We start from the raw sequence: 11,346 nt of genomic DNA, 5'->3' as shown, positions 1-11,346 counted from the left end.
GATTTACATTCAAAATCAGTATATAATCCATGCATCATTTTATGTATTATTTATCTCTAAGACATATTTAAATGTTTTTAAAATTATTTTTTCTTGAAGACTCTTTGATCTCCTTAGATTAAAATATATTTTAATTAACATTACTTAATTCAATCAATTGAACAGGAATTTAATTTATGAATAATTCTATTGACAAACAAGTTGATGAAACAAGATTATCAACAGTCTTGTTTAAAGTCATCATTTCGTAAGTTCTATGATCGATACAATGACCTTTTCAGCAAATACAATCTACCATTAAGTCTCATGCTGACTGACGTTTTTCATACTAATTGTTAGACCTATTTTCACACTGAATTGTCGACGGATTTTTCGATCATGATAAGGAGCACACGGCTGGTGAGACCGGTCGGTAGGGGATGCTCACTCCTCCATGGCACCTGATCCCACCTCTGTTTTTGGAGGTACGTGTTTGCTCTCCTCCCGATTTGTATTGTTTTAATGGATTTTGAGCTTGAATACTGTTCGTTATCTCAATATTTCATTGAAAAAATGTCAATTATGCCTTACTTTCTTTTGATGTCCTTATCTTTGAGAGACTTGAAAATTCGACAGGCCAAATAAAAGACTTGAAATTTCCAAAGACTTTCCTCAGATCAGTTGGTAGTTCAGTCGAAATAAAGTTAACAACACAGAAGTTTCTCAGGGTAGGTATTTCACTGAGTTTGTCTAACTTAGACTGAAATTTGACGAGAAGTTTAGGGTTTTCTGACGCTTGTAGTTCCTCGTATTTCTTGATGGATTCATTAATGTCCTGAATCTTGCTTTCCATAAGAGCCCTTTCCTCATTCAGAGTCCTCAAAGCCTCGTCCTCTGCATCTTTTAGTTCTTTTCCAAGAGATTCTTCAAGAGATGTAATTTCACGGTGCCATTTTTTACCCCATAGCTTGAGTGTTTGTCTGACACCAGCAAAATGCTTAGATACGGTAGAAAGATTGCTCTTGATATCTTGAATACACTGCTCAAAGTTGCCTTTAACTTTTGTTTGTAACTCATTACTTTCTTCTTTTATCAATGTTTCGAAAAAGGTAGTTATTAAAGACATTGATGAAAGGTCATGAAGTTTATGTTCATTTGTAGCGACACATTCACTGCAGACTGGAACAGAGCAGGACTTACAATAGACGTCACATGTAGAACTAGGATGTATGTCACACTGCTGTGTCAAAGACCGAGAATATTCCCGGAGTTCATGTCCTCGTTTTGATTTCGTGCGCATATGGTTCAAAGAACATTCTCCACAGAGTTTAATTTCACACGGAACACATGTAAATTCTACAGGTCTTTGACACTTTTCACACATAATGAAATGTTGTGCCCTGTCTTTAGCAGCCATTTTGTTTTGTATTACCCACACGCCTCTTATTCATCTAACTGCTAAACGAACGTTCCAATTGAAGTTTGAAATTTATGCCAAATAAAATACTTTCAAAATGGAGGGATATTACAAAATGTTATCTATTTGTGTGAAACTGACCTGAATATAAATCAAATCAGTACTTTCTCTTTGGTCGCTGAAATGTAAACAATATACAGGTAGCTATGAGAGTTCAGTAAACTGGTCCCCAAGTGCCAGTTTAAATCTGTTTTTTTATCATCAATCCTTTAATATAGACATATATGAACTCTTTTCAGTTGTCTAAAGTATGATAAATTTATTCAAAAGCCTCTCCAAATGAGAACAAGTTAGGTACATATATGCATGTATGACCGTACTATATATCTATGAATAATTAGATAAGGTGTCTTAATACAATACAGAGATAACTGGAATTAACGTTTCTGATAAGACAATCAAAATGGTGATCCTGTTCTGTAAGTATGAGTGCATTAATTATATCTTATGAATCAAGCCATAATGAACGAAAAAGGAACTACCACAAGTACCTGTTGTCGTATACCCTTAATATTTTCTATCATATATAACTAGAGAAGAATTTAGATAATGTAATAAATCAAGCAAATAATAACTGTATCTTTTTAACAAGCTTCAGCGTAAAAATGTTAACAACCAAGGTAATATGGATTTATAACAGAACATATTTATAACATTAAAAGACATTCAAAGATTAACGTTCTAAAAATCTAAAGATAAGTATGCATAAGTCACTATAGAAAAGACAGGAATAAGTCGGGCATTATTGAGACTGTGTACTACTTTTAAATAAAACAGGCTCTAAAGATGGCTATTTGAATACCAGTATGATAAACAAACATACATAAGTTGCTGTTTCCAGATCAGTAGGTTGTCGCCTTTTTCTACAAAAAGATGTTGTATTTTTTTTTATATTTTCGTTCAAATAGTCCGTTTTTTTTTCAGTGTGTTTCATTTTAATGAGCCTATGGACAAAAGGTGGGCATATGTTTTTGTTTACATTTTACCCCATTAACTAAAAACCGATTCAAGAATCCGTATATTCTCTAAAATAAAGATACTGCTTGCCACATTTTGATCGATTTTTAAAATTGGATATAAAATTTGGAAATACTAAAAATTATCTTTGACCAAAAAAAGTTTTCAATTTTGTTGCTGTCCAAAACGCACTATCTAGATATTTTTAAAAATATTTTTTAAGTTAATAATCATATATTTTTTTGATTCCCTTTTTTAGGTTCAGCCATCACTTGCTATAACTGCGTTCTTGTAGACAACCCTCTTCAGTGTAATTTTACTACACAGTGTATACTTAACGAGGTATTACATTGACTAGTCCTATGTTTCAGGATAGAAGGATTTACTTTCATTTTGAAAAAAAAAAAAAAAAAAAAAAAAAAAAAAAAAAAAATAAATAAATAAATAAAAAAAAAAAAAAATCACATGTTCTCTAGACTTTTTCTATTTTATTCAACACTACGTTTCATTTAAACTAGTAATTCTTGATATTTTTTTATTGAACTTACAAATGATCGCAAAAAATCCCAATTTTGAAACAAAGTTCCATATTCATCTCAATTTCAATTCTCCACTTTTCACTGCATATTCCTTTTTTATTTCGTAAGAATATTTATGTTGTAGGTGTGTTCAGTTACGGAAACAATTGATGATGGCTTTAACTTTAAGTACCGTTTAGGATGTGTAAATCCCAATGTAGGTATTATCACATGCTTCATTTATGTTAATTATTTGCTATATACAGATATAGAAATACAACATTCTACATTAAATAAGGCAAATTTAATTTTTTGTATGGTGAAAAGAATATTCACATGTTGTGAAGAATTTTTTACCATAAAAGGGAAAAAATATCTTTTTTATGTTATTACTTACAACTTTTCACTAAAATATTTTCTGAATAAATGCACATACACAGCAAAAAGAGAGAGAGAACATGTTTGTTTACAGAATTGTGGTGCGGTTGTCCAGAAAAGGGAAGGCAAAAGAAGTCTGTCTCTTCAATGTTGTGCACGAGACAATTGTAATCGAGGCTACCCAGGTTTACTAACAATCAACTTCCCAGCAACAAGCACGTCACCACCAATATCAACTACTCAACCATCAACAACAAGAACACAAACAGTGACAACAGTTACAACTAGTTCAAGTACAACCACAGCAACACCCTCAAGTAAATTGACAATCGTATCCACTCATCACGAGGCACAGCACCCCACCCATCACACAAGTCATCATCCTCACCATCAAAAACATTCGACATCGACGAAAATGACTGCAACAACAGTAACTAAAGTTCCCTCTTTGTCCACAACAATCCAACCTACCATTGTGTATACTGACCACACAACACGCCATCATCATCATCATCATCACAATCAAAACAACGGTGGGCAGCCATTCGAATTTTGTTACCATTGTACCTTGAAGATTGTTAACTTGTTAGTTTCTTACATTTATAAATCAACTGGATTTGAGAGATTCGTTTTTTTTCTGCCATTCACAATAATTACATTCTCTTGGAAAATATCATAAAACTTCCAGCATTGCTTTTGAGCAGATGGAACCTGTAGTCGGGAAAATATGGTTAAACATCACAATCATTTCTACTACTCCTCGGAGTTACATGGGCGTCAAAGATTAACCAAACAGGAAGCACGGGTCAGTTTATAAAGAAAATAATCTGAAATTCCTCTCCTTGGGGACGGATTTACTATTTAATTTAAGTTCACAGTTTGAAACATGATTTAATCATTGTAAGAATATTTTATTTCAAAAAGAAATAAATAAGAGCATTGCCTAGAATAAATTTGATTTTTAGCATTTCTTTAAAATAAATTGAACAAATTGGTTTTTTTTTAATCTAGAGTAAAATAATCATTATCTCGAACTATTTTTGTTAAATTTTAACGAAAATGTTTTCAGGAGGCTTGCAAAATGTGTCATATGGAACTTGTTAGTATACACTCAGTGGAAGAACTGACCTTTGTCCACAACGTCCTAGCCAACAAAAGTAGGTTCATACCTTCTTTTGAGAGAGGGAGAGATACAGAGATAGAGTGAGTGTGATTCAGAGGTGAAGGACACAAAAGTCAGAATTTGTTTCATAATTTTTTCTCATTCCTAAGCAGTAATACATTTTCTAATTCAATATTCCTCTATGATTTGTTGTTCAGACGAGATATGGTTGGGGATGGAGCACAACACCTGGACGGACGGGAGTTCACGTAATTTTAACAATTGGCAGCATCCCGAAGACGCCAACGAGTCGTGTATTGTCATGGATACTAACAGTCGTTGGCAGGCTGATAACTGCTATAGGACACACTTGTATGTCTGTAAAAGCTAAAACACGGTACTTGTTATTCTTTGCTTCTACGACGATTTCATGTCGAGCACGATTCGGCTTAATATTGTGACGAAACAACTAAGTCATATAAATGATATTAGAAAAAAATGTCACTTTTCTCACCATTATTGATTGATTTTTTTCAGATGAGGCTGTTGGTGAAAAAAAATAAAATGTTTATGTATCAAAATAAAGATATATTGTGTATACATTGGTTGCATGAGAATAAGAATAGCTGTGTTTTCTTGATAAATAAGACTTGTAAAGACTTTCTATCTAAATTTTCATCTCAAACTTTAACCATATAATGTAGTTCTCATTCTATCCTCATAAAGAGAACCCAAATTAACTTAGCATTGAAAAATCAATATACATGTATTAGCTTTCTATGTTTTTCTGGCTACGTGTTTCTAGAGAGAATTCCAGGCTATTGTTTCTTTTTCAATGACCATGGAAGAGGTGGGGTTTATTTTTATCTGAATAAAAGATTTCCTTTATTCAAGGATCTTATAAACCATATTGAATGGAATTGGTCACAGGGTTTAAAGTGTTCTTAGGAAGGGGACACAAATATAACATTTACATATACAGACAATCCATCGGACAGATTTACAGACAGACAAATCACAAACACAATTCAATATATAGTAAAGTTCATTTAACAATAATGTCACATAATCTCACAATAATGTACAACTCTAAATAGAAATAGTAAACTTAGTTTAAATTCTTGTATAGTTTTTTTTTATTTTTGGCGGAACAGCTGCGTATGAAAATATATCTCATTTTCTGCTTTTCCAATTTACTACAGAATAATGAATTTAGTTACCATTTGTAAGCAACCAAAGGCTGAAAGAAAATTTCTAAAGTATATTAAAGTAATGATAAGGAACTTACGTTTTTAGATAATATCAAATTTAATTATATGATTTTCCAAACAATTACAATTTTCTTGGCTTTTAAAAACTTCCTTTCTAAAGCTAGATATGAGCCAAAAAAGTCATTAAAAATATTTTTCTCTCTTATCAATCGATCAAACGTTTTGTTCTCTTGTCATTTATTTTTATTCTTAAATGACTACTTCACCAAATGTGAAAACATGAAAAATTAAAATACAAAATGTAAATTATAAATAGAGGAAATTCGAAATCATTTTTTAAAGTTTTGGTATTTCATCTGATAGATCCTATGTGGTAAAATCTTTTTATGCAAAGAGAAAAACATTATTATCAAAGGAAAAGATAGTGATCTTGACCTGATTCTGTTCCTTAAATTAGACGGTAAAACTTAATCTAATTGAAACCATTACTTACTGATACAGTTTTTTTCCATCTGAGAATCTAGCCATAATGATGATGTTCTCTCAGGGTTTTAGTTGACAACAACAGAATGCTATAAAGTACAATATCTTACAACAAAAAATACTCCAAATGAACAAAAATACAATGTAATAAATAAATATCAATATTGAAATTTAATTTCAAACCATTTGAAGAAAATGGTCAACATTATAGGTAAATGTATTGTGATGTAAAGGAAATTCGGACTAAATTTTATTTTTTTTAATATTTTTTCTTCTTACAATATTTTTCTGAATGTTTATGTTTTTTCACATCATTTTGCAAATATTAGGTGAGTTATAACTCATATATTGGAAGGAGATTATTCCCTCTTTTAGTCCATACAATATTTAATGTCAATAAACAAATTAGATTGTAGCTAAAAAACAAATTTTATACAAAATGAAACAAAAATTCGGAATTTTAAGATAGTGTTAGCACATGGATACCCTGTATATGCAGTAAGAAAATTTTATGCCATATGTACCCAATGTGATTACATATAACACACTATAAAAAGTCATAGAACAATACAACACTATTTCATATCTATTACAGTAATTTTTAAATCTAAATTTACAAGCAAATATCAAAAGAAGTTCATGGACATTATAAGCAGATCAACAATCAATTCACGGATAGCAAAAATCATTTCTCTATGAAGACACAAACACCTTTTGGTATGGTTATTTTTACAGTATATATGCAACTTATATTGTTCTGTCACGAACATAAACCACTGAGATATTGAGCGTAGTAAATAGTTACTGCTTATTTTGCCTCATCAAATTTAATTTTATTACTTTCTCAAAACTGTCTAACTAAGGACCTCAAAATGACTGAAAGTTATGTTTTGAACACATTTATATATATTGCCAGGAAATAAAAAAATACTTCTTGGAAGAATAGCATAAAAGTATTGTCGAAAAATTCTTAATTTCATGGTTTAGAAACTAAGAAAAACGTAATAGTCCATTAACCTCTAGGTATCTCTAATGAGTATTTCATATACATCAGGATTTAAACAAAACAAATATAAAACATTGTAAAGCCAGTTTGGTAACATATTTGAATACATAAAAATATCTACGAGTCAAACTTTTCAAGCTTTAACTCAACAGTTCTAATGACATGTTTAAAGATTTTACAATAGATACTTTTGGCATAAAAGCAATAAGACTAAAATGTCCATCATTGCATTCTTACAATGTACCCGGTATGTTATGCTTTTTAATAAGTTACTTAAAAATCTGACACAAATACTGACATACAAGAGTCAGGAAAAATTTATATAAATAATTAACAAAGTACGGCTTCAATACAAATCTTGCACTTTGTTTTCTTAAAAATGAAAGTGATGTAAAAAATTAAAACTCATGCTTTCTGAATCATTGAAATTACATGCAGAAAGATCATACAAATCATTTTTCTCACATGACCTTCTAAATGCTTATTGTGACTCATAAACTTGTGCATTTTCCCGTATTTTCTTAAAAAGTTGCAGAAGACACCAATTTTCAATGGAATTTTCTTTCAGATAATATTGTCCCAGGCATCGCCCACAAAGATTTTGAGATCTGTGATTTTTCAAAGAATTTTACACAACATATCCGAAAATAAAAGTGGGTGACGGCTGTGGATACTATTTTCTTAAGAAAAATAACCCTTGAAATGGGTCATTTTGAAGCTTTTTCTGTTTAAAACAGAGAAATGCATCAAATTAATGACCTAATGACGTCATATTTCCAGAATGGTACCCCTTCATTCCATATTCTTTCTTGATTTATCACAGTCTTATACTCAACTAATATTTAAGCCAGTTTAAAACTTTTTGAAAACATTAAATTTTAAGGGCACAATAAAGCTAAAACCGTACTTTCTTATTTATAACATATCATAAATAAATGATTCATTATATCATCCGTCTGTTTAAAGCAATTTCATTAATGCCTTTAATTTTCGCACCATATCATCAAAACATTGACTTAGAGGTGGCAAGCAAATAAATAAATATATACTACTGAGAAACTGAACACAATTAAGACTAAAAACTAATATTAATTTTTTCCTAATGACGGACATAATCAGTTCAAATATAAACACAAAAGAGAATTCATATATTTAAAATACTGATATTCTGAGACCATAAGATACATTAAGAAAATAAAAAGGACGGAAAAAAACTTGTATTAAGAGAGGATAAAATAATTAGTGCAACAAAACTATTATCAAAGGGTAGAACTACACAGCCATGCTTTATGTATCTATTTCTATAAACTATGTACAGTATTTCTTGCACTGAGACCATAATAAACATGAAATTCGTGAATCTTTCTAACAGCAGATTTTGAATAATGTACAGTGTAAATGTCCATAAATGAGTCTAGCAATGTGTAGAAAAGGATTTCTTATCGTGTTATGAGTGATACATATCCATATTAATCTTTTTGGGGATAAATTCACCTAAAAAGACGGTAAAATAATAATTTACAAACAATTTAAAAATAACATTCAAATAATAAGACACATAAATGTTTCTTGTCAAGAACACATGTACAGTACCAACCAGACCCAACCTGACACAAAGCAGTCCCAGAGCAGTCCCAGGGACTGCTTTCTGGGACTGCTAAAGCAGTCCCAGAGCGGTCCCAGAGCAGTCCCACAGCAGTCCCAGAGCAGTCCCACAGCGGTCCCAGCAGTCCCAGCGGTCCCAGAAAGCAGTCCCAGCAGTCCCAGAAAGCAGTCCCAGTGGGCGGGGTTTATTAATTTAATGGGCGGAGCTTACTCAGAATGAGATTACCAATAAACAATGTAACTATATAAAAGGCGGTTGAAATTGATGAACAATTCTTTCTGAGTAGTATCAACAAATATTTACAATTCTTACGTGACAGTCACTTTTGAACTGTTAAGAAAATCACAGTACGCGTATAGAAACAATTTACAATTATTGAATGAAGAAGACGTTCACACCTATTAATAACATGAATATTTAAACACAATTATTTGGTATATTAATTTTTAACCAAAATAAACCAATTTCTTCATTTTTTGTGATTGATATTGTTTTTCATATTTATTTTTTTTATATAGAAAATTAAACTTGAATTGTTTATTTTATACCAGAATTAGCTTTAAATAGATAATGATAATTATAGAGCAAGGCCGATTCCCATACTATACTCTGAATGCATTTTTCTTAAGTCTTGGAGCTTTTGAAAAATTCTTTGTTAAACATTGCCGAGTATTATATTTCAGTCATGATTATTTTCAATGACTTGCCAATTTAATTATCTTTAGATTCTCAGTTTTAAGTGTTTTATTATATAAATGTTCGAGTGTACATCTGTAAATCACGCAAATGGAACCCTCAGATTATGTTCAAAATTAATTAATCCCGAAATAAATTTATACACAATTATTGAAACTAAGATTTTTTGCATGACAAAGATTGAAATTAGTGTCAATGTTGACCAGCGTGTTCAGTGATGTGTAACACTGATACCCAAATAACATGCATTGACTTTCTGCTAATTATGCCCAAAGGCGATTGAAACCTCAGGTGTTGACACCATTTTATACAATCCCACTGTATTAACCGGCCAGGTAAACACAAACAAAAGAAATAAGAAACAAGTCACAATTCCCGATATTTTCAAATGTTTATTTTTTAAATAAATGTACTCTTTTAATGACTTGTTTATAAATTAAAAACTAATTCATAAATAAATCCCGGAATAATTGTTCACATTGTTCATGTGACAGTAGAATGGTGGAATAATTTTATTTCATGGTCATTAAATAAATTATTAGGTTTTATTTGAGGGTGGTAAAACATAGCATGGAGTGCTCTTTTTTAAGCATGGTATTAGCTTTTTCAATTAAGAAAAAAAATCCAGGACAGTACGTTCCTCTGAATACATGTATCTTACTGAAATGACAAGTTTGTTTTTTGTTTGTTTGTTTTTTTTAAATAGTGCTAATGCAAACTTTGAGTACATATGTAATTTGACAGCATTAATTTATTAAATAGGCCTAGATATTTTTTTTTCAAACACCTGTATTGAAGTTTAATTTAAGGTATAAAAATCATCCCCTGACTTCCCTTTTTAACTACTTTTATTTTCTTAAAATTAATTCTAGACTACAATTGTGTAAATTTACAGCCCTCTGAAGACATTTAGTAATTACATGTATAACTATCTCTATTTATTTAATTTTTGTAAGAAATCAATACTTGTTTTTTTTTTATATTTGCTTTTATCTTAAACACCTCTCTGCAGAAAGTAAACAAAACAACAACAAGGAGTTGCAAAATCAGAATACACAAGGGGCGGAGCTATCATGTCACTCAGAACCTTTTTCACGCATGAGTGAACAAAGCAGTCCCAGAAAGCAGTCCCAGGGACTGCTGGGACTGCTGGGTCTGCTTTCTAGAGCAGACCCACAGCAGTCCCAGAGCAGTCCCATAGCGGCCCCAGAGCAGTCCCACAGCGGTCCCAGAGCAGTCCCACAGCAGTCCCAGAACGGTCCCAAAGCAGTCCCGGGGACTGCTTTCTGGGACTGCTTTGGTGTCAGGTTGGGTCTGGTTGGTACTGTACATGGATGTTTACATACCATAGTCTTACACTCTGGACTACACTGGAAACATAAATTTCAATTGCGAATCACAGTAATTAATTACTATGTACCTAACAAACACCTAATAAACTGATATTGCCACAACAGCAAAGCCATGATCACAATTCTTAGTCATAATATAAAAAATCCTCAAGAGTAAAATGCCCTTTTCGAATTTTCGGTCTACCTTTAAGGTGCATTAGCTGTGTGAATGGTGGATCAGGAAACAAAGATACACTGAACTATATTTGATTATGACCGTGTTAAATGATAGGTAGGGCACACAAGTATATATAGATAGTTTTCGATAGATGTGATTTTAGCACGAGTTATTTCCCGTTGGCCGTTATATTTTAGGTCAATATGCCCAGATTCCTTCATTATTCAACCAATTCAAAATTGTCATTCTGGACATTCAACTGTAGATAGCACAATTTTTCTAACGAAAATACGTTTGTTATTAAAGCTTCCTTTAGTTCAGAATTTTAATATTGTAAAGATTTTTTCCTCTAGATTTCTGCCAAACATGTTTAAAATTGGTTTCTCAAAGAGGAAAATTCACCTCTTTGACCTCCAAGATGGCG

General features: G+C 31.5%; 2 protein-coding genes across 2 annotated transcripts; one reads left to right on the top strand and one right to left on the bottom strand.

Annotated features, from left to right (window-relative positions):
• Positions 1-559: 559 nt before the first annotated feature.
• On the bottom strand, positions 560-1,396 carry LOC133185115 (E3 ubiquitin-protein ligase TRIM45-like). Its single transcript, XM_061320173.1, has one exon. It carries the CDS (start codon positions 1,394-1,396, stop codon positions 560-562), a length of 837 nt encoding a protein of 278 aa, XP_061176157.1.
• Positions 1,397-1,859: 463 nt separating this feature from the next.
• Positions 1,860-4,802, top strand: LOC133185114 (protein roadkill-like). The gene is made up of 7 exons (XM_061320171.1): positions 1,860-1,875; positions 2,673-2,755; positions 3,077-3,148; positions 3,404-3,842; positions 4,014-4,114; positions 4,379-4,466; positions 4,630-4,802. The coding sequence occupies exons 1-7, from the start codon at positions 1,860-1,862 to the stop codon at positions 4,800-4,802; spliced, it is 972 nt and encodes a 323-aa protein (XP_061176155.1).
• The last annotated feature ends 6,544 nt before the right edge of the window (positions 4,803-11,346 follow it).

Source organism: Saccostrea echinata, unplaced genomic scaffold, assembly GCF_033153115.1.
Source record: "Saccostrea echinata isolate AGI-Se365-2 ecotype Australia unplaced genomic scaffold, CSIRO_AGI_Sech_v1 ptg000012l, whole genome shotgun sequence".
Taxonomy (NCBI): Eukaryota; Metazoa; Mollusca; class Bivalvia; order Ostreida; family Ostreidae; genus Saccostrea; species Saccostrea echinata.
The sequence above is the reverse complement of the archived record's forward strand: the minus strand, read 5'-3'. Positions and strand labels throughout refer to the sequence as shown.

Bases quoted from the DNA above. Each gene is read 5' to 3' on its own strand.
- LOC133185115 (XM_061320173.1), bottom strand. From the start codon at position 1,396: ATGGCTGCTAAAGACAGGGCACAACATTTCATTATGTGTGAAAAGTGT.
- LOC133185114 (XM_061320171.1), top strand. The intron at 2,756-3,076 runs GTATTACATTGA...TTTATGTTGTAG, and splicing joins CACAGTGTATACTTAACGAG to GTGTGTTCAGTTACGGAAAC. The intron at 4,467-4,629 runs GTAGGTTCATAC...TTTGTTGTTCAG, and splicing joins CAACGTCCTAGCCAACAAAA to ACGAGATATGGTTGGGGATG.